The following is a 23,971-nucleotide window of genomic DNA, read 5'->3' as shown; positions in this document are numbered from 1 at the left end:
CACCCCGATCTACATCCTCCACGAGAGGCTGTTCTTCGGCTGGTGGACAGGGTGACTTGAGGGTGACGGTGTGGGACAATCCGACGGTGCGTCCTTGGACCACGCCCCCCTCTACAGTGTTGCAACCCGCGAGTGCTGCGGTGATTCTACCGGGTTCATCTTTCGATGCCCCGCGTGTTTCATTCGGCGCTCCAGAGGAAGACTCGATGTCGATCGCGGCATCACAAGGCGGGCAAGAGTCATCGGGAAGTGACGATGCGGCTGCGTTGCCTCCTTCTGGAGCTCCAGCGTTGCCCGTATCAGATCCCGAGATGACGGCCATGCTCTCCCGGGCCGCCGCGAGCATCGGGCTTGAGTGGAACCCTCCGCCCTGCCCTGAGCGCTCGCGGTTGGATGATTGGTTTTTGGGTGCGGCTGCCGCCTCACGGCCACAGCCAACCCCAATGCCATTCTTCCCGGAGGTGTATGAGGAGTTGACGAAATCATGGAAGGCTCCCTTGACCTCCCGTGTACGTTCGTCAGCTTTCTCCGCATTTCCTCCCCTCAATGGGGCGGCCGCCCATGGGTACACTGGGATTCCCCCGGTTGAACGCTCTGTTGCCATGCAACTATGTCCTCAGAGTGCTTCATCTCGTGGTAATCCTAAGCACCCGTCCAAGGCCTGTAGATTTTCGTCCACCCTAGTGGCGAGGTCTCACAGAGCTGTAGGACAGGCGGCTGCCGCTCTGCATGCGATGAGCACCTTGCAGGTCTACCAGGCCCAGCTGCTCAGAGATATGCACGAGGCGGGGACTGACCCAGGGCTCTTCAATGAGCTGCGTGCCGCCACTGACCTTGCTCTCCGAGCGACGAAAGTGGCCTCACGCTCCCTGGGTCAGGTGATGGCCACCTCTGTGGTCCAGGAGCGTCACCTGTGGCTGAACCTGGCTGATATGCGGGACGCCGAGCGAACCCGTCTGCTCGACGCCCCCATATCCCAGGCCGGCCTCTTCGGCGGAGCGGTTGAGGACTTTGCCCAGCAGTTCTCAACCGCACAGAAGCAGTCTGAGGCGATTAAACATATTCTGCCCCGACGGCCTACTGCTGCCTCCACCCAGCCGTCGGTACAGACACCTCAGACTGCTCGCCGCCGAGGGCGCCCTCCTGTGGCTCCCTCCCCTCCCGCACGGCCCCAGCAGCAGCCTTCACCCGGGCCGCGTCGTGGAGGAGGCTGCAGGAAGGCGCCACAGCCCTCTCCAGCCCCGCGTCCCGCTAAACGCCAGGCTAAGCGGCGCTCCTGAGACGGGCTGCTCAGTGATGGTTTCGGTTTTTTCCCAGGAGGTGGTTGCAGGCCCCCTCCTTCCCCCGGCGGAGGGCCGGGGGAGAATCTTTTGTTCTCCCGCTGCTCACCCACGGGTGGGCAGTACCCTATTATGGTCAAAGAAAGAACCAATACACCCATCACTGAGCACACAGAGCCGGTTGACAGTGCGCGACGCCCCCGGGCCTCGCCGCTCTCATCCCTCTCTGTCACAGAGTTCTCGGACCGCAGTGTGTGCCGCCTCCGGGCCTCGCCACTCCCGTCCCCCTCTGTCTCAGAGGGTGCGGACGACAGTGTGTGCCGTCTCCGGACCTCACCACTCTCGTCCCCCTCTATCGCCAGACCCCTGGCAGAGCAGACCCCCGTGGAACGCTGGTCCTTCCCTGGTCTCCTCTGTCAGGATGCGGAGCATAACCGCGCCCCCGCACCGGGCCGCTTTGCCACCCTCGCCTGGGCCGGTCACTCCGCTTCGCTGCCCCTCCGGGGGGACGCCTGTGCTTCGTATGACCCCGCTGGTTCAGTATCTGACAGCTTGGTTGGAGCTTCCCAGCCTTTCTCGCTGGGTCGCCCGAACTATCAGGCTCGGCTATGCGATTCAGTTCGCACGGTCTCCTCCCCGCTTCAGGGGAGTTCGCTTCACTATGGTCTGTGGCAATGCCCCTATCATGAGAGCGGAGGTTGCCACCCTCCTGGTGAAGGTTGCAATCGAGACTGTCCGTCCAGCCGAGATGAAGTCAGGGTTTTACAGCCCGTACTTCATTGTCCCCAAGAAGTCCGGTGGGTTACGGCCGATCCTGGATCTACGCGTCTTGAACCGCTCCCTTCACAGGCTGCCGTTCAAGATGCTCACGGCCAAACGCATTTTCGAATGTGTGCGGCCACGGGATTGGTTTGCAGCGATAGACCTGAAGGACGCCTACTTTCATGTCTCCATTTTACCTCGACACAGACCGTTCCTACGGTTTGCTTTCGAGGGGCAGGCATACCAGTACGCAGTTCTCCCCTTCGGGGCTAGCCCTGTCTCCTCGCGTCTTCACGAAGGTCGTCGAGGCTGCCCTTGTTCCCCTTCGGGAACACGGGGTTCGCATCCTGAACTATCTCGACGACTGGCTGATCCTAGCTCACTCTCGAGACCAGGTTTGCGAACACAGGGATTTTGTGCTCCGGCACCTAGCCCGTCTGGGCCTTCGGGTCAACTGGGAGAAGAGCAAACTCTGCCCCGTGCATAGGATCTCTTTTCTCGGTATGGAGATCGACTCGGTCGCCATGTCCGCGCAGCTTACGAGCGAGCGCGCACACTCGCTGCTGACTTGTCTTCGACAGTTCGATGGCAAGAGTGCTGTCCCACTGAAATTGTTTCAGAGGCTCCTGGGGCATATGGCATCTGCAGCCGCGGCAACGCCGCTCGGATTGCTTCATATGAGACCGCTTCAGCTGTGGCTTCGCGATCGAGTCCCGAGGTGGGCATGGCATCATGGCACGTTCCGAGTCCCAGTGACTCCGACCTGCCGTCAGTCCTTCACTCCGTGGAGGAACCTCAGTTTTCTACGGGCCGGAGTTCCCCTAGAACGAGTTTCCAGGCATGTTGTTGTCTCCACAGATGCCTCTTCCACGGGTTGGGGCGCCATGTGCAACGGACATGCTGCCGCGGGCTCCTGGACAGGACCACAGCGCCTTTTGCATGTCAATTGCCTCGAGTTGCTGGCAGTACGCCTTGCCCTGCACCGTTTTCTCACGTTGCTCAGGGGTCAACACGTACTAGTCCGTTCAGACAATACCGCGACTGTAGCGTACATCAACCGTCAGGGTGGTCTACGCTCCCGCCGTATGTCACAACTCGCACGCCACCTCCTCTTATGGAGTCAGAAGCACCTGAGGTCCCTTCGTGCTATCTACATTCCGGGAGATCGGAACTTTGCAGCCGACGAGCTGTCACGGTTTCGGCCCATCTCCGGCGAATGGCGACTCCATCCCCAGTCGGTTCAACTGATTTGGGACCAGTTCGGGGACGCACAGATAGATCTGTTTGCCTCTCACGACTCGACCCATTTCGCCCTGTTCTATTCCCTGACCGAGGGCACCCTCGGCACGGATGCACTGGCGCACAGCTGGCCGCGGGGCCTACGCAAATATGCGTTTCCCCCAGTGAGCCTTCTCGCACAGACCTTGTGCAAGATCAAGGAGGACGAGGAGCAGGTCATTCTGGTTGCGCCGTATTGGCCCACCCGGACCTGGTTCTCCGAACTGGTACTCCTCGCGACAGCACCTCCTTGGCCAATTCCTCTGAGGAAGGATCTCCTTTCTCAGAGACGGGGCACCCTTTGGCACCCTCGACAACGATCTCCGGAGGCTCCACGTGTGGCTCCTGGACGGGACGAGGCAGGTTTGAGTACCCTGCCACCAGTGGTGGCGGCTACCATCACTTCCGCTAGAGCATCGTCCACGAGACATGTCTATGCGTTGAAGTGGAACCTCTTCGTCAACTGGTGCTCTTCTTTTTGAGAAGACCCCAGGAGATGCTCGATCTCTGTCGTGCTTTCCTTCCTGCAAGATGGGTTGGAGCGAAGGCTGTCTCCCTCCACCCTGAAGGTGTATGTGGCCGCTATCGCCGCATATCACGAAGCAGTTCAAGGTAAGTCTCTGGGGAAGCACGACCTGATCGTCAGGTTCCTGAGAGGAGCGAGGAGACTGAATCCTCCTCGCCCTCCTCTCGTTCCTTCTTGGGACCTCTCAGTGGTCTTAAATGCCCTGCAGAGGGCTCCCTTTGAGCCCCTGCATTCAGTTGAGCTTAAGTTCCTGTCTATGAAGACAGCGCTCCTGGTTGCTTTGGCCTATATCAAGAGGGTAGGGGACCTGCACGAATCCTCCGTTGACGAAGCGTGCCTGGAATTCGGGCCCGGTCACTCTCACGTGATCCTGAGACCCCGGCCTGGATATGTGCCCAAGGTTCCCACCACTCCCTTCCGGGACCAGGTGGTGAACCTGCAAGCGCTGCCCCGGGAGGAGGCAGACCCAGCCTTGGTACTGCTCTGTCCAGTACGCGCTCTCCGTGCTTACGTAGACAGAACGCAGTGTTTCAGGACCTCAGACCAGCTCTTTGTCTGTTATGGTGGGAGACTGAAGGGAAAGGCTCTCTCAAAGCAGAGGTTGTCTCACTGGATGGTGGACGCCATTGCTTTGGCTTACCAACAGCAAGGCCGACCATGCCCCCTTGGTGTGACCGCCCACTCCACCCGGAGTGTGGCTTCCTCTTGGGCTCTAGCGCATGGCGCCTCACTGGCAGACATTTGTAGAGTTGCAGGCTGGGCGACACCCAACACATTCGCCAGATTCTATAATCTCTGAGTGGAGCCTGTGTCCTCTCGTGTACTCGCTTCAGTTAGCTAGTACTGGACCCGCTCAGGTGTCTTCGCTTGCTCGCCATTCCACTCCACGGACTGGATACGTGTGATTATTCCTCAGGTGAGCCTTCCTCTCTGAAGCCCTGAGTTCCTCCAGCACTGTTGACGCTGGCGCCAGTGTCTATTGCCTGTGCGTCGGCTAGGTGCCTCTGTGTGCATGGTTCCTCCTTGAGTAACCCCCACATGTGTATTTCCACTGTAAGCCTCCTTGAGCATGTGTCTTTCCCTTGGCAAGCCACCTTGCCACTCCTGGAGTTGAAAGTTGCCTCCACTCGGGCTGGTCACTCAAGTGTTCCTCCATATGAAGCCCTCCGGCCATATGTGTTTCTTAAGTCCTCCCTACGGGTAGGCATGCTGCAGCATATCTCCTTTGAGATATGCTTCCCAGTGTACCTTGGTATTCCTGTGTTAAGTAGGACTCCTTCGTCAATGCCAGTATCACGACAGGGGGATCAGACTTTCGCAGGGCACTGGAAGACAGCTGTGAAGGTAGCGTGATTTCACGGGGACCCCCATTCGTCGTCATCCGACGTAACTCGGAGTGACTACGAAAGGGAACGTCTCGGTTACATATGTAACCCTCGTTCCCTGAGTAGGGAACGGAGACGTTACGTCTCCCTGCCACTTCCGCTGTACCGCTGGGTAGACGCCTGAGTTCAGTCTCGGCTCCACAGCGAAGACATATCTGCATGTTGCCGAGCGTCCTCCTTTTATACCCACGAGGTGGGGCGGAGATACGCTATGCAAATTCCGCAGACCCATGGCATTTCATCGCCATTGGCTCGTTTTATAATACACGAAGATGATTGGCTCTCTAGGCAAAACCCCCATTCGCCGTCATCCGACGTAACGTCTCCGTTCCCTACTCAGGGAACGAGGGTTACATATGTAACCGAGATGTTTCATTTAATAAAACCAAATGTGTTGCCCAGGCATTGATTTATTGTGTTTTCTTTAAGAAACACAATAAATGTAATGAACATGAGAAATCGTGTTTTTTTCCAGTGTTTATCAGAAACCTTGATAGATGTTTGAACGGCTCTATTCACTCTTTGCTATCTGTGAAGAGCTTGAAGAAGAAAATTCTCCACTGAAAGGTCTAACTTTGTTTGAGCTTTGTTTTATTTCCATAGCAGAAACATAAGCGAAATGTCTGAATGCGCTTCTATAGAGCAGTATTTATCTTCTTCGCTTTGGAGATTAGGATGCCGGGCTGGTCTTGGGTTTCATGAGAGGGGTCTGAGGGGTCAGATTGGAGGGTCAGGTGATCGATGAAGCAGGCAGCCAAGAGACAGAAAGCTTGTCTGGAATCAGATTAAGAAGTTTTTCACTCAATATCAACCACACAAGATGCATTTAAAAAACACTGTGAAAAGTTACACTGTTGGAGAGACAGAAACAGACTGAGAGGGAGCACGGTGGCATTTAGGTCATTTTTTAGGCATATTAATGAAGACAACGATTTTTTTAGACTGAAATGGCAATTAAATGAGTCACATTTGGCAATGAATTATGATTAAATTATATAATTGCAGCATTTTACAGTGGACATTCCTGGGCAGGCAGACAGTTGAATAATGGTCTTGCAAGACTCTTAAACTTGCAAGTGTGAAAAATCTCTGTGTAGCATTTTTTTGTCACTTATTTTCCATGTTTTTACACACGTTCTGTACATCACACAGATCTTTTTCGCAGATGATCTCAGTTGGATAGACACACTCCGTATGGCTTTCTGCACATCTTGTCATCGTCTTCTACAAAACTTGACAAAACGCATCAGAACTATGCAGCAAAACATGCCATATGTCAGAACAGAAATGGTCTTCCTTCACTAAGGCTTCTTTTCTGTTTGCAAATGAGACATTTCACCAAATAGTTACTGCTTTTATAAAGGGTGCATTTGATTACAAAGACTCTCCAGCCTCACTTCTTGAACTCAGCTCATTGTATTCAAGGACAGAATTAAACTAAAAATGTCTTTTCTTTTCAAGCATCTGCCTTTCTTTGGTGGTGACAAGGCATGACAAATCTTTTAAAAGAGCAGATATTTTGTGTGGTTATCGACGAGGATTGAGATAGTGGGATGTCTGGGTTTTCAGTCTTTTAAGAGGTATAGCATGGATTTGTGGAATCCTTTAGATTAATCCAAAAGCAGCTGTCAAGCTCGAACACGGCCATTATGACACCTTCTACCACACAGTGCTTTTCTCTGCCTCTTAATGGTCCCTTCACCACTTGTCAGGTTCTCACGTCTTTGACATGAACATCTAAACCTGGAATTATTTACGAGGTCGACCTTAAAACACGTTGCAAAAGACGCATATTATCCCGCAGAGGTAATAAATTGGAAGCAATAGAAGGAAGGGAACGAGAAAATCTCAAAAGGTCTGAAGATTGAGAGAGCGATAGAGATAAACGCACAAAAGGCGAGCACACAAAAGAGGGTAAATGGAGAATATTTCTGAATCGAATAGAGAGAGAGAGAATGGAGTGTTGGCAGATTGAATTGTACTGGGGATTCGATAGCAAGATAATATACTCTAAAGGTCAGAGTGGTGCCAAACAGGATTGATTCAGCGAGCTATACTTGACACGAGCCACAGCGCACCCTGGAATAATGTGTCTGTGGTAAATCCAGGCCTTCTCTGCGAAGTCATCACGTTGACATCACACCACCTTAGAGCCAGGGAAGCACGGCCTGAGGGAAGCTCAAGGTGAAGTGCTTTCACACTTAAAAGTAGTTCACACTGATCGGGGAACAGGGCACTGTGTTCCTGTAAATTGTAATAGGTTTAAGTGATCCTTGATCAGCACTCAGGGTAATTCTCAACCACAACTTGTGCCTCCGCAGTGCTGCTGTTGGGGATTTTCCTGTACACGCGCTGGCGGAGCTATAAGGGTCTGAAGGAGGGAGTATATCACGTGTCTGCGCACCATGACGGCTGGGAGGACATCCGAGAGAACGTGCTCAACTACGACGAGGAGGGCGGCGGGGAGGAGGATCAGGTGAGCACCTGACTTCTGTTTTAAAATTGATTCACATCACAGGTCAGAGAATCTGTCAAATGAGAACAACTGAGCGCTCAAAGTTACTATGACAACTTGTGCAGGTTGTCATGACGCCCTGTCGGAGTGAGGCGCACTAGTCAGTTTGTCTCTATGACAACCTCTTACAATTAAAAAATGCACTCTGATGCTGATGACAAGTGGCTTCACTGAGTGCAGAGGGAAAGTGTGACAACTTATTTTGTACAATATGTGGCTTTTTATTATCAGAAACCCTAGAGGTAACTGCCTGCTCCTCTGATCTATCTGAAGTATGTGGGTGTAGATGTGTTGCAGGATCTTTCATTCTCATATCTGCATGTGTAAAATCCTGTTACATGATTATCAGATGCATCGTGGTGCTCTGAATCCTCTCCATCTGATAAAGCTTCGCACATCTCCCTTATCGTGTAATCAATTACACCCACACCCATGTCACCCACACCTCCCTCTCTGTCTCTATTCCTCCTCTTCTCTTCATCTATTTTTTCCTCAAGAAGAATTAAATGTTTTTCTTCCTCCCCCGAGAGCTGCACCGTTTAATAACGAGGAGAATCATCCTTGGTGAAATGGGATTAATGTTGATGTTCAATAGGAAAAGGGGACCAGTGTCACGTTTTGCTGTGTCGACTGAGTGTGTGCTCTTCACTGTGTCTGTCAGGATTCTTCCTCTCAGGTGCAGGAAGACGTGCACAAAGGTGTTAATCTGAATGTGGAGCAGCTTGAATCCGGATTAATGCCATTAACAATTTGGGGGATAATACATTATGTGATGTAGAAGTACAGGCAAGCTGCTTACTTTGTCAGTGAGCTCTGTCTTATTAGTTGTGGCAGTTTTTGTGATAGAGGTTGTTATTACACCAGTTCCTGAACGTAATGGCACATTATGTAACGCTAATGATCTTGTTATTTGTCAGTACTTTATGCATTTAATTTCCTCCCTCTCTCTCTCTCTCTCTCTCTCTCTCTCTCTCTCTCTCTCTCTCTCTCTCTTTCTCTCCCTCCCGCACTCCTTCAGAATGCCTATGACATGGCAGAGCTCCAGAAGTCCCTGCAGCCCAGCCCGGCCCAGTCAGTGCAGTACAGCCGATCGCGTGCCATACACCACCATCCTCCCTCCCAGCAGCAACAGCAACTCTTTTGCCAGCCTGACCCCCCCTCCAGAGTGGGTACAGCCGCCACCACCTCCTCCATATCCACAGGAGCCACCTCCATCCGCAGGGACGTCCCCCCCTGCCACTCTCCGGCTCAAGGCCAGACTGCAAATCCAAGTCGTACGGCCCAGCTGGCCCGCAAAAGCCTGTCGTTCTCCAGCCAGGACCTGGCCCGCTACCTGTGTGAAATTATCCGTGATGCCGACCAGCACCCGGAAACGGCACCTTTCGACTCCCTGCAGGTCTTCTCCACGGAGGGGGGCGGCTCGCTGGCCGGGTCACTGAGTTCTTTCAGCTCCGCTGGGCTGGAAGAGGGAACGGCAGCGGGTCAAGAGTGTTTGAAAGAGTGGGGGCCACGCTTCGAGAAGCTGAAAGCGCTCTACGAGCGGGCCGAGGGCAGCGACCTCTAAGGAACTGCCGGGAAGAGTTCCTGCAGCACGAGGAGAGGAGGGAGATCACTAAAGACTTGTCTTTTTCCTATGCGGAATGGCATTGCTCTGGATGTATAACTTCATGCGAGACACTCCCTCTGCGTACAGAGCCGGGTGGCATTTGGTACTCTCAATGAGCAGCAAATGGAAAATGCTAATCCAGGACACAGCAAATTGTGGTCATGGTAATTTTTAAGCCCAGAACGGGCATCTTTATTGAAGTTACTTGCGGATGACAATGATTTTAGTGGAACCATTTGTTATCTTTGTGTCCAACATTGGCGGAGCACCCCGGACGTGCTTCACTCAGATCTTTCCTGATATTCCATTCTATATGTATGTATGGTCTATGTGTTCTTAAAAAGAAAAGAAAGACAGGAAGAAAAATAAACTGGCGACAAGAAAGGGGTTTGTCCTCCTCCTTCACAGGCCGCTTTCTGAAATCATTTCACTGCTTGTTCTGTCAGGGTGGCCACTTGTGTTAATCAATCATAACTTCATACTCAGATACGGTTTATTTTTTTCTATTTGCTCAACCCGCTTAGATTCTATTCTAGATGAAAGAGGCAGTCTGCAGGAAAAAAAGACCAATAATAAACTGAAGATGTGTGAAAAACACTGAGGAAAATGAAACAGAAAGCAGCCTTATTTTCTGGCATTTTAGGAGAGATTCCTTGGGAATACAAATTGTGTCCTCTCTTTCTAGCCAAAAAGGAGCGGCTGGAATACAAATGTGACTGAGGGACAAGGCTGAGTGGCTGGCATGAGACGGAAGTTTTCTGTAGCTGAAAACTATCGAAAACTCTTGGCTCTCACGCTTTATTGAGTGGTAGCAATCTGAGTCTGCCAAACTAAAGGATAGCCATTAAGACAAACGAATGTGTGTGTTATTCCATGTGATCAACTCAAAGATGATATTGAGCTCTGCTGGAGGAGCTTACAGCTCCAGAATGAGCTTACATTCCAGTTTGCTTCCTTTCGAAAGTATTGTGTTATTAACCAAACCAGCTTACCTGACCGCCATTTCCTGTTCTACTATAAATAACTACTTGTATCCCATCACATTATTCGGCGCTGCAGTGAAGAGATGAGCCTCGGCACCAGGTGCATTCAGGGAGTGGTTAACCAGCGTTTTCAGACCCTCAGCGCCTCTCATGTAACATGTTTAATGGGCTTGTGAATGCATGCGGTGAGGCTGCATGGGGTAAGGGAAAGGCAAGGCAAGTTTGTGTGTGCAAATGGAATAACTAAAAGTCTCCCCCCGTGAGGCCTCAAATGCCAACCTTGTATTTTATGCATTTTAAGGCAATGTTTTTTGCCCTCCTTTTATCATTTCAGTTATTTATTTATATATTTTTTCCCGGAGAATGCCGTATTTGGAGCATGACAGGCTGGCTGAGGAGAGTGGAGCGAGTAGGAGTGTGTTAAAAGACATCAGAGTGCTAATCCTAATGTGAACTGATCGCTTACTGTCATGCTGTGAACCAAAGGATCATGGGAGTTGGAAAACTCGATAGAGAAGTCGTCACTCTTATTACGGATCTCAAAAAGTGCCAATATTTCCTAAGGCAGCAACAAGAGTATAAAAATAAAGGTTTTCAAGTTAAAGCTAAGAAATATAGCTGGAAGTGCAATGCTTGCTATTTTATAGAGTTAAAAAGAGGCCAGCGGGATTGCCGCTTAGTCATCCTTGTAAGGGGATTGGGAAGGATACAGCGCAAGGTGAGAGTATTCATGAATGAAGCACGATTTGGGCTCTGTCTTTGAATCACAGAATTCCTTATCTTAAGTTACAAAACCTATTCCTCTTCGATTTTGAACCAAGGCCACCTGTTTGTTTGTGTGGTGAATATCTACAGTACTCTATTTTGTGAAACAATGTTTTTACCTCATTTGTGCATATCAAAACTGCTTTTTAAAAATATATAAGGGAATCTAAAGATTTTTTTCATGTATTATTTAATCTTTTTTTGAGTTGGTAAAGGTATGTTGGCGTTTTGTATTTGCATCCTTTAAATTGCTTTTCTTTTTTCCTTAATAAATGGAGTTCTTCTGTTTGATGATACTTGAACATTACTGTTAAATACTGCTATATTCAAATGAAACCGTGGGGTTTTAATGCAATCTGCTGCAAGTCTCTTGAGGAATACGTGGCCTATTTATTATAAGGAAACAGAGCTGTAATTAGCTGTGGATAATGCAAAACATGAAATGAGAGCGACCTCAAATCTCTGACCTGCATCTATCAAAATGCCTTTGTGATTTGGCTTCAAATGACAGAAATCCTTTCGCAGTTGCAGAAATCTGCAGCATTCAACATACAAATTTGCTTTAATACAAAACTGGAAATGTACACTGAACATCCAAAGACAAATCAACACTTTTGACACAAATGAAAACCCATCTGCGTGAAATACCACAGTAACAAACTAGTGCAATAAACCATACCGAAGAACTCTTACAGTTAAATAATGTCAGAATATGAAATCAAAGCACACAGCTGCATCAAGATCATCTCCTGAGGGACAGTGTTGTGACAGAAACGTTGTGTGAAGCAAAGGTTTATGTGTCAACTGTCTTGACAGGTAATGTAACAATAGCTGTTTCACCACATTATAATACAATAACAGAATGTCACAGAGGAGCCCTCGTGTTATACACCGAATTTTCAGGAAAAAGAAACACCATGTTTATCTTTAAACACTTTAAAGAGATTCAAAACTGTTTTGCACCACCCAGAGCATCTCTGTACAATGATATTCAGCTAACATTCTGGAAAGAAACAAAACAGCAGCAAAGATCGAAGGTAGGTACATTTTTGTAGCACTTGAGGCCACTCATTTGAAGGTCTTTTGAATGCATGACTTGTTAGTGCAGCAGAGCTTATCCGAAAATGGAAAGGCACTTTCATACACTAAAGGCTTCATTTAGAACTTGAGAGAGAAAAAAATCATTATCATAACATTGTTGACCATTCAATTTAACTCGGTTTTAAAAAGACTGTGAAACCGTGAATATCTCAACCAAACTACATTAAAAAAAAAAACTTCAGAATGGAGGATTAAGGAAATTCCATGGGACATTTCTAACTTTCATGAATACTTCATCCTAAAAATACTACATTTAATGTCACTGTAAATTGGTTTACAATGTGAAATCTCTAAACTTTTTTTTACCATCTATAGCGCCAACGTGATCACCTCCTACTTACACAACTAAAGCACGAAACATATACAGTGTAGTCCGAAACTGAGATCACATTGAAAATTTAAAAATAAAAACCTAACTTAAACCTGAAAAATGTTAATGTTTAATGAAAAATAAATTCTTACCTATTACTAGGTCCCTAATAGAGTAAATTTGTGACACGATTTATTCTTACAGAAAATGTATTCTCGCAATGAAAACTTATGGCACTTCCTCTACACCCATGAGTAGGGCTGATCGATCAGATTTATTGCTGTAAGAGTGACCAAAAACAGCTTTTTTTGTTCTTTTGGCGTATGGATAGATTTAATGTATACAACTGTATATATTAAAAGATGTTACCCCATAATGAGCTTGGTGAAAGGGCACGTGTCGAAAGCTATGATCAGAGAGCGCGTGAGGGAGTGCGACAGACTGTGAGAAAGAGATTTTCTTCCCTTCTCTCCACGTTAAACTTGAGTTTGTGTTGCGGCAGACCGGCTCACAGAAAATGTACACACACAAATGCACCAAATCTAACGTGTGCTGGCTCAATCAGACATCTCTCAAGCGCACAGCCAGGCACACACGCACACACACCTGCTTCTATCATACACTCATTGAACATTCCAGATGGGGCGTTCAGCCATCCAGTGAAGGTGGGCGACTGCTGTTGAGGAACGAGCACTACGGACTGCTTTCACCTTTGTTTTTCTTCTTGAGTTTCTTGAGTTTGTACACGTGAAAGGTCTTGTTTTTGAACACTCGTGTGAAGAGGGTTGAATACGGAGGAGTGTCAGTCTTAATGGCCTCACAAAACCGTGGATGAGACGCCGGGATGAGGTCCGGCTCGTTTTCACCTGGACCATCCATGATCTGTAACAAACACACATGCACAATATTGAAATGGTGGTGCTTTTCTATAAGATGTTTTTTTGTTGTTTTTACAGTGACCATTTTAGAGCGGATTCTCAGATGAAGAAGAGTCTCAGAAGTCTTCTTTTAAAGAGCATTCCACTTCTTTATCTTTGAAATCTTAGATGAATTGTGCCCTGAGGTTTTTTAAACATTTACTTTGAGATATATTCCCAAATTAACAGAAATGCTTTGAAATGCTGCTGCGAGATCATTTAAGCACCCAGAGATAGAAAGAACTGCCACCCATGGGAGAGATCAGAGCGGAATCGAAAAAAGAATATCCCACACAACACATGGCTGTTTCTGGGGCATTGGTATTGCATATACATAGCTTCCTTGGTAATTCTGTCTGCAATTAGCAAGGTTTAATTAAACCAGACAGATTGAATCAAGGTTAAAATAACATATGCACACAGAACATGGTACAAGAGTGAATCTTATTCAAACTGCTGGAGGCAGCCTGAAGGAAGGAGTCAGGCTGCATCAAACGAGTAAGTGAGCGAGGCTCTTTCATTGACTGCTCGAAGTCGGATCAAGAGGAGCAAGTGAACCAACTTCTGTGAGATCTTTCAAAGGCATGGCATTCACCTCAGACACATGAATGACAACTGCTGACAAGATATTTTCAGCCAGAGCTCTTTGCTAGGATGTGGAAGAGATGATTTTTCTTTAAGCTGACGTGTGCGCAGGCACAAATATAAAGTGCTGCAGCTTAGAATTTGGAAATTTTGCTTTTGTCAGATATTATGCACAACCATAATCAACTACAGAACAATAGAGCTACCCAAGTGAAAAAAAAGCCACTTAAACTAGATTGCATGCAGGGTGAAGCAGTATTTAACAACTATGAGCTGTGGGTGAGTGAGAACAAGATTATGTGACAAAATGAAAAATGTAAGCATCAACTTTACACAAAACAGTTATAGACATTTTATGTAAGAAATGAAATCACCTCGGAGAACCTAAGAGGTTTCCAAGGCAAAAATAAATCAAAGCAAGACCAGTGAGCTCAGTGTCTAAACCAAATGATATTTGTTTATATCCACGTGAAGAATTCGGTAAAGGGCAAAGATTAGCTGCTCGGAAAAAAATATCTCTGGTTCTTGCAGAGAAACTTTCACTGAAATGGAACAAGTGTGGTGTGTGTGGGCATGAACTGGAGATGCTGTGTGTGTGACCTACATGACCGTTTGCCAGGTCGAGCAGGTCCCTCAGCCTACAGCCACGGCTGTGCCTGCGCTCGTAGCAGATGCTGTCCTCCAGCACGATGTAGTCCGCTCCAACCGAACAGAACACTTTATGAACCTCCTCAGCAGACTGACGCGCATAGACCTGATATACCTGCAGGCAACAAAACGGGCAAAGATGGGAAAAGTTTTAGAGGTAAAAGATTCATTGCAGATTTTTGGTACGTGTAGTAAAAATGTACTCCACGGTGATTTGGAATTTTTTTTTTTTAGTCTTTAAGTGAAGAATAACAGGGCACTGGACAAGTGGTTTGGGAGACTTATGCCAATTAAGTCAATGATTTGCAGAAATCTCACTGTGATAAACTTTAAGGTCCTAGCTTTATTGCAGAGGTTCTCAAGCTTGCAGTTAACAGTTATTAAAATATGCTATCAAGTGTTTGTGCATATAAAGAGGGAATTTAAACATTTAAATGCTAGACATTTTCATACCACTGTTGTGACATACCAAGCAGAAAAACAGATCCGCCAAGCAAGCAGAAAAACAATGTTACAGTATTCCATACGCAGTTTCACAAACCACAAAAACATACTTGCAGTATTTCAATTAATGGAGCAACAGGCTGCATAACTGAAGACGCCATGATTAGGTTTGACATCTCCATATCATGCAGACAGCAGTTCAACGTGCCAGGAAGGCTGCTATAAGCCCGCTCTAAGCCCGGTTGTAGGGTTTCCGTGCCCTTTTTATAAGCTGATGTTGACAGACTATCTAAACTAAACTAAAACTAAAACTCATTTTGTCATGAGCCACAGATTCATATCGTACAGTGAAGAGAACAGACCGCTCTGATGAAATCCATGGCAACCCAACAAACCAAATTACTGTTCCAAGAAATGCAAACCTAATAAGCCTTTGAAAAAATATTGGAAAAATGAATTAAGGATTCATAACATATTTGCTAATATGATGTAAAGGTATTTATGGGTAATTTCCCATGACAAAATGTAAATAAATATTTTATAAACATTTTCTGTATGGATGTAAAAATGTGTTGCATTTATGTTGCCTTTTCGCAAAGGAGGGAATCATCAGCAATGTCGGATGAGAAAATAATCAACATTGCATGAATAATGCAAATATTACACAATGAGAAATACAATAATATTCAAAGTAGTATGCATTTGCCTCCATGAGCTCATTGTGTTTCAGGAGCTGCTTTCATCACACTGTGATTGGATGATCATGTTGTCATTCTGTCAATGCGATAATGCCTGTTTCTTATGCTTGCAACAGGTCTGCAAATCGCCCTGAATGGGTCAAATTGGTGGAAATGAATGGACTAAATTACTAACTCAACGACTCGGATATCATCACTTTGGCCAATATGAATTGAAATGAAACATGACATCAACATTAGTGACATAGCCAGTGTAGGAAAAAATTAAGATCATTGACGATCTCAATGAAAACATTGAAGAAGAAATAAGCAGTTTATTGCAGCATTACAGTGACAAAGTACAGTGTGCAAAACAAATATCTGTATCTACTAAAACTAGCCAAAATGGACCAAATGGTGACCCTGATTTACATGAAACTATAACTGCAAAATTTGGAAAAGCAAGTGCAGAATGTGGAAACAAGAGCGAAGAGAAAAACAGCATAAGTGTAAAAAAAAAAAAAAAAAAATATATATATATATATATATATATATATATATATATATATATATATATATATATATGAGCAGAAAACATAACTTTGAAATGCGATTTGTTTTTCATTCACGCTTTTATTTCGATCCATGTCTGCATTTTTTGCTATTCTGATAACTTTGCATCAATTTTCAGTTTTGTGCAATACATTTTTTAATGCGTTTTCAGATTTTTGATTCACGCTTATTATTTTTGATCCATGACCGCAAAACATCTGACTAGGGCTACCCCCTAATAGTTGACTAAACGTTAATTGACGGGAAGAAGCTTAGTCGTCCAACATTTTATTAATCGCAGAAACGAAAACTCCACAGGAAGTGGCGAAGTCCGTGTCCGTGAGAGACAGGTTGTTAACGGCAGGTCCTTGTTGTAATTATTACAGATTGTGGGGCAGGAAATCCAAATGTTTGCCTATCATCCATCGACCTCAAATATGGCTCATCATTTGAAACATGCAAATAGAAAAAACTTTACTTGGCTGCTCAGTCTAACGTAACCTAGATAAAAGTGCGCTATTATCAGGAGCATATACTGTACAAGTGTTTGTGCGGAGTGTGGAAGCTAAAGTATAGGTGCCGATGCGAACACTTGTATTTTTACCTGATATCAGCAGGAACTAAAAATACTCAAGTAACTAAAAATAAGAGCGTGTTTTTCAGGGTTTTTGTTGCCGTTTTTGGAGCCTGGGGTGTCTGGAGAGACCACGATTTTTTTACAGTGTGCTCAGGGGACAGGCAGCTAGCGGATAGTGAGGAGATGTTTGCTGTATGTGATAAAAAATGTTTTGGCCTAAAAAACGCGTGACATCGCTTAGAGCACCTTTAAGCAAACGGTCATATTAGCTTTTTATTAACTTAGTAGTAGTTCGTGAAGTCATACAGCTCAGGGTAACACATTTCTGCCATAATTATTAATAAGCGCCATTTTACAGGAATATATTATACAGAAATATATTTTACAGAATAACGTTAAAGTGTTAAAATATTGGTATTTCTAGCTTTGCGCTCATAGTTTTGATTATAATACACATCTAATCCGGTTGACCGGTCGCATACGGTCTAGCCGCAGAAGTTCAGATATTTGAATGCATTCAAAGCTCAAATAAGATTAGAAATTTCCGCATACGCATATGATCGGAACTCCATGCAGGAAATGAATGACTTCACTTGTCGTGTGCAGTGGAAAGGCGGTTTCAGAGCGCTCCTACAAAAACACGAGGCACAGCAGGTGGTTAAAACGCGAGCCGCCAGGGGCATAATTCGACACAGTAAAAGGTTGTCTTTTATTTGTGTAAACTCGCATCAACAACAAAGTTTTTTTGCTTTTGTAGAATAAAGAAAACAAACAGGATGTGCCTTCTGCGACTTGGTCTCCATGAACTGGAGCGTGTCAAAAAAAGGTACCGAAACTCAGCGTATAGGCTACTTGCCTCACAAACATAGGACCTATATAGAAAGCTTGAAATGTCTACTTTTAAATGGACGGTTTCAAATCGAAAACAAATACTCTTATGTAATGTGTATGAAAGTTTTTATTTTTCTCCAAAAGGCATATCCACACTACAGGTCTATTGAGGAGATGGCGTGTCAGTATTTTCAACTTCATCTTTGCAATCACTTTATCCTAGTCTTTTTAAATGTTGTTAATAAACAATTAAAATGTCTCGCGCATTAGTCAACTAATGGCTTAAATTAATGACTACTAGTCGACTAGAAAAATCTTTAGTCGGGGGAAGCCCTACATTTGGCGGACAATTGATCTCATTTTTGAAAGCAGTTTAAAAAAAATAGCTTGCGGAGCCCATGTACAACACAGAGAAAAGCATCTCCAGTTCAGTGGCGTAGCAGATGGGTACACAGGCCACAGTTTTCAGCAGTCTTGGTTATGCAAGTATTTAAAAAATAATAATAATTATAATAATAATAAAAAATACTTATTTCATGAAAGAGTTAAAAACCATGAACCAAACGAAACAGCTGCAAAGTGAATCACATTACAAACTTTGAAAAACAGACAAAATAACAAGGTTGTTTAACTAAAATATGCGGTCCCCTGCTATCGAACAAGAACACAGATTGATGGCATCTTAAGGATTTTTTTTTCTATTTTGACATTGAATTGGATTTGAGCACATCCCCAGGTTGAAACAACATGAAAAGTTTGAAAATGCATAAAAATGCACAAACTTTGATTTGACTTGATTTGAATGAATGGTATGTTAATATAAACATACAAAAATATTATAGTATTGGTTGCTTCTTGATTGTTACATAAATAAGGGTACAATAAGGTAAAGTAAATCTGGAAACAGTGTAAACATCAAATTGAACTAGTACATTGATCTATGTCGGACTAACATAACCTAAACCCAGAGAGGACTGCCTCCTCATTTTAAAGTCCACCACACACACCCTTGCAACCTCACTGTATTCCTCCAGTTGGAGAACCTCTGCTTTAATATACTGATTTGATGGGTAATTTGGCTCCTTCTGGTTAGATCAATTCTCATCAACACTCTGAATGAAGCAAGAACACTAGAGCAGGAGTCTGGCCTTCCACCAACTGTTCAGATCCATATTTTCTTCCTCCACACTCATACACAAATGCGAGAATAAACACACCCTCATTTGATCATCAGAAATCCTCCTCTGACTATTAACCTCAATTCTGAGGCAGAATTCACAAACTTAACTCAAGCAATGGAGCTCTGCTACAGACAAATCTCCGCTAGTCAAGCCAAAGGAAACATGACATGTTTCTTTCAGACAGAAATGGAAGAGAGAGACAGCTGATACAAACCAAATTACAGCTAAAAACAGATTTGAGATTTGACAGATTTGAGTCAGTGTACATCATACTTTTTAATCAGAATGTTATAAATGTTTTTCTTTTGTACGCCATGACGCAAAAGTAATGGCACATATAACAGCAGAGATGTGGAGTTTATTACACTTCATAAAGACACCTACTGATGTGTCAACTTCCAACCACCCCTATGAGAAACATAATTAAATTAAATTAATTATGCCAAAAGTCACACTTCTGCTGATGAAGCCAAGTGCATATGTCATTAAGAAAGCTCTTAAAGAGGATTTATGAACCATTTGCTCATGATCTTCTTGATGTGGTCCATTTGTAATCTCATCATTAAGATTATCAACTGATTTGTTAAGGTACACACTTATAGACTTCAATGCTTTAATTCCTTCTAACAGTATCTGAAGATATCTTTTTTTATTTCACACTGATTTATTCCTGCTTCATTTATTTCAATTTTCATAATGAGGCTTCAATGCAAAATAAAAGATTTGATTATTGGCTCATATGGTTCTGAGAAGTCGTTAATTTTTTGATGCAGACCTTGGACGCTTGACCATATGTTCAATTCTGAAGCAAAACATTATTATGTATAGTTTATGTAAACAATATATATTAAATAAAATAAATGTATATTTTGTGACTGTTGAACAATCATAAACCAATACTCCCCTTGATTACTGCTTGTGTCCTCAAAAACCTTCACCAGACTAGTGTTGCAAAACATGTCCCCGAGGTCCTGGACATTGTAGAACTTGGATTGAATTGTGAAAAGAGTGAAAACAATGCTGAGACTTGCCTGTCTGGTCCTCTCCCTCAGCGCCTGGTCCTCGTAGTGTGGATGGTTTGTCAATATTCTTCCCGTACACAGCTTAATTCCAGCCAACAGCTGCATGCTGCCTGCAAACACTGCCCGTTTGGGCGTCTTCAATCTGTCGAGAAGAAATAAACATGAGAGAGCTCTGTAACCCACACTTCCCAAGTTTCACTAATATATCAGAACAGGGGATTGCAAAGGGGGACTAGATGTGTAGTGGTGGCAGTTATGAGAAAAGGTAAATCTGCAGACATTTATTTCAGGTGAAGGGGGAAATGTGAAATGGGAGTGCACAAATGGCCGCGTCCCTCCTCACTGAACCATCACCGATGTCTGGAACATTAGTTTTGAAATCTATTGCGGGCTGAAAAGGCACTTTGTCTGAATGTGATCTTTCTCCTGTCATTGTATATATGTGCATGGCATGTAGTGAAGTGCTGAAGCTGTATGTTTTTTTGAATAGCCTGATAGATGTTTCAGAGACCATCTGTTTATCAAAACATAACTTTTCAAATTCAGCTTTAGAATTCTACTCCTGACTATGAGCGTCTAATACAGACAGGGGCCACCAGAAGAAGAAAACATCTTCCAAATCTTTTAATTGAAATTTTATTTTGTATTGGTAAAAGAGACAAATTATTCATATTCTGATTGTGACACCACCTCGTCCTCAAAAAGCATCAATAAAACTATCAAGTTAATGATGCTTAGGTGATTTCTGAGAAACACTGTTGATATTTGAAATCAACTCAAACAAACACACACACCCCTTCCTTCGTTGCTATGTCCCCAAAATCCAAAAACACAATGCAAGAGTGGATTTCTGAAGCAGAACAAAAAATGCTAAGATGACGAACGAACGACAAGGAAGAACCTAAAAACAAGAACGTTTAGTGCACAAGAGTATATGCAAGCAAGAGTTGGTTGTTAGTCGCCAGCAGCTCCAGACAAACAATGACACTAAAAACTGGTCTATTACTATAGCTAACATTACAACAAGAGAATATCTTGGTTCTGTGAAACATAGCAAAACTAACTTGCATATGGAACAGAAACAATGTAACTTCTGTTTCAGACCTACCCACTCAGGTCTCTCCAGTACTGGAACGCTCTTGCCTTGCCATAAACTTTCTTTTTCCAGTGATATTTCTCTGATCTTTTGTTATTTATGACCTTTACTTTATGTTCTTTATGAGGTCAGATATTCCTCTGACCTCTTTTTCTTAATGTTTCTTAGCCATCTCTCTTTCTACAGTCTTTCTTCAAATCTCCCTCTTGCTCACTCTCTCTCCTCCCCCATCATGAGTGGACACACCCCCTACTGCTGATTGGCTAAAATCGTTTTACGGTGCTCAGTCCAATCCACTTTCAACAACGTGTCAAAGAAATTACTTACTGCACCTTTAAAAGAAAATGTGATCCGAACTGAAATAGATCTGCAACCAGAAAAAAAAAACATCTGTGCTGCCCACAATGTCAATGTCACACAATGTCATTTGTGCAATGTCATCTGTCACAATGTAATTTATTATTACGGCCATTAAGCCAGTTATATCTAAATATGGTACTTCACATCAAGGAATTTTAACATCATAAAAAAGGTTGCACTGTATTTGGTAACAATGTATTTGTCCTTTATGTCCTTGCTACACATGGTACATGTTTCTATAGTAATAACTATGAATTATACATAATATAGTAGTAACAGTAAATGAGTCTATATCTATAACCAAAATAAAATAATAATTGTAAATCAATCAATAATAGTAAAAAAAAAAAAAATAGTTAATGCTAATATTAATACATTTCAATGTTTCATTCTCTTTTTTCACAAAAAAAAAAAAAAAAAAAAAATGGAACTGTGTTAGGTCATTACTCGATGTCCGACCCAATATAATCTGGGTCCCGAAGCAAAACAAGTTAAAACAACCACTGATTAAAAAAAACAGCCTCAAGCACTCAAAAGTCTGTTCAGGCAATAAAACAAAATATTGTTACAGACATCTTGCTTCAAGGTTGGCTGCAGCTCAAGCCAAAAATGACAAAGTGTCTGAAGGTTACAAAGGATATGATGGTTTCATCCCGGTCCAGTCTGGAATGAGTTTGATTAAATACTGGATCCATGACTGAAATGTTTCATTACAGAGGAGCAAGTATGGTCATTATGGGTTAACCATGAACATGGACCCTTACAGGAAACCTTGCTCGTAGTTCAATAACTTAATAGTCAAGAGTCTAAGTGCTACACAAACACACACAATCTAAAATTAACTCCTCGTCGCCCCACGGGGGTACAATGACACACCCTGCTCCATCTCTGTCTGTTCATACCACACACGGAAAGACGTTAACATGGGGGACAGACTCACAAACACACTCACACAGGGTGACTAACAGCTATTTTCAATCTTAAAGCTTACTAAGACAGCATTGAAGCAGCAAAGAAAGAAAGAAAATTACTCCAATTTCAACAGGCTCAAAGAATTCGGCATGATCTTCACTTCTAAGACAAACTTAACATCTGGTCACATATACATACATTCTGATGTTAGTGGGGAATGTGGATGGGAAAATGAGAAATCTGACCCAGTGGAAAATGAGGGCAGCCCTCAGAGTAGTTTACACACGCTGAATTGACAGACAGACAGAGGGAAGGATCCTCCATGATTCCAAAATAAAATTCAAATTAATTCACTGAAAACATTCTAGTCAATAGAGATATTTTGTAGATATCTTGACTTGTTACAGTGTACTGATATGTTGTCTAAACCTTTCAAGGTTTTGCTTCAAACAAGTGAAGTAATCTCCCAAGACAAAAGCAGTTACGGGTCAGTCCGTGTAAAATCAGAAAAAAGTGTGTTGCTGCACCTACTCACATTTTGTTCATTGTTTATGTGTTGCATGGGACCTATAACTAAGGTCTAATTATGATTGCTGGCCACATACGATAAAGAGACAAACTTGTTTCCTTCAAACCCAATTTATTTATTGTTTAAAATGAATTTACAATTAACCCTGGAAAGTTGGAACAATATGGAAATATAGACTTTGACATTGGGTGGTTAATTACACTCATAAAAAGACCCAGGGCATTAATAAATGTGTTTTGAACACTGACTCCTCCCACCTTTTTCCGACTCCTCCCACGTTTTTAATCAACCCACGGATATTACTGCATTTTTGTTATTTTTGTCATCATTGTCATTATTATCATTACTGTTACTGTTATGATTATTTTATTTATTTATTATTGTTGTAATTGCTGTTGTTATTGTCGTTGCTCTCATCATTGCTATCACCATTGCCATCATCATTATCATTTTTATTATTAGGTGTTCAAGCACTTTAGTGCTGAAAACCTATTGTATTTGCAATTTGAAAAAAAAAAATTGCCCTAAAACGCATCGTGCAGCCCAAACCGTAAGGCCTAGAGACTTGAAACTCGGCCAGATGGTAGGCCATACTTTTGGGGAGAACCTATCAGAGTATGACCCCGATTGGCCCATAGGTGGCGCTACAGCAACCAAAGGTACTAAATTGCTAATAACTCCTAGACCGTTGGCCCTGGCCTCATGCTTTTTACACCACTGTGATCCTTGGCTCAAGACGAACAAGATGTATGTCTCAGATTTCAAAAATTTCCAGACCGATTTCCAAAGAACCAGACCAGTCTAGGACAATTCTCTGGACTCTCTAGATCAATAATTATTGAAAAAAAGTTGAAATTTTGCAATTGGGTGGCTGTAACAGGGTCATTTAGAAAAAGGGGCGGGGCAAAATACACTCAAAAGCCTATAAATCATAAATAAAAACTCAGAACTTTACAAAAATCGATGAGCATATGTGTCATAACATGGTGAAGAAGCATGCAAAGTTTCATGGAGATCGGACCATAGGTGGCGCTATAACTGTCAAAAAGCTTCAAAACCATGTATTTCCTATTGTAAATTGCCTGTATTGCCTGTAAATGTTTTTTTCCATCTATGATCATATAATGTT

The 23,971-nt window shown here is 43.9% G+C and overlaps 2 protein-coding genes across 5 annotated transcripts in view; one reads left to right on the top strand and one right to left on the bottom strand.

The window, feature by feature from the left end:
• Positions 1-11,455, top strand: part of LOC143737618 (neural-cadherin) — a 394,396-nt gene extending 382,941 nt beyond the window's left edge. The window contains exons 32-33 of the mRNA XM_077229313.1: positions 7,553-7,707; positions 8,765-11,455. Coding sequence (XP_077085428.1) covers positions 7,553-7,707; positions 8,765-9,310 — 701 coding nt within the window. The 3' untranslated portion in view covers positions 9,311-11,455. The remainder of the gene's footprint in view (positions 1-7,552; positions 7,708-8,764) is intronic.
• A 188-nt stretch (positions 11,456-11,643) lies between these two features.
• Positions 11,644-23,971, bottom strand: part of dpy19l3 (dpy-19 like C-mannosyltransferase 3) — a 50,820-nt gene continuing 38,492 nt past the window's right edge. For all 4 annotated transcript variants that reach the window (XM_077229340.1, XM_077229341.1, XM_077229342.1 and 1 more), the window contains exons 17-19: positions 19,955-20,087; positions 14,618-14,776; positions 11,644-13,393 (exon numbers count right to left, since the gene is read on the bottom strand). In XM_077229340.1, the coding sequence (XP_077085455.1) occupies positions 13,205-13,393; positions 14,618-14,776; positions 19,955-20,087 (481 nt within the window). In that variant the 3' untranslated portion in view covers positions 11,644-13,204. The remainder of the gene's footprint in view (positions 13,394-14,617; positions 14,777-19,954; positions 20,088-23,971) is intronic.

This window comes from Siphateles boraxobius, unplaced genomic scaffold, assembly GCF_051911475.1.
Source record: "Siphateles boraxobius isolate OS27281-9 unplaced genomic scaffold, OSU_SipBor_1 130, whole genome shotgun sequence".
NCBI classification, from domain to species: Eukaryota; Metazoa; Chordata; class Actinopteri; order Cypriniformes; family Leuciscidae; genus Siphateles; species Siphateles boraxobius.
This window is presented reverse-complemented; position numbering and strand designations above follow the sequence as displayed.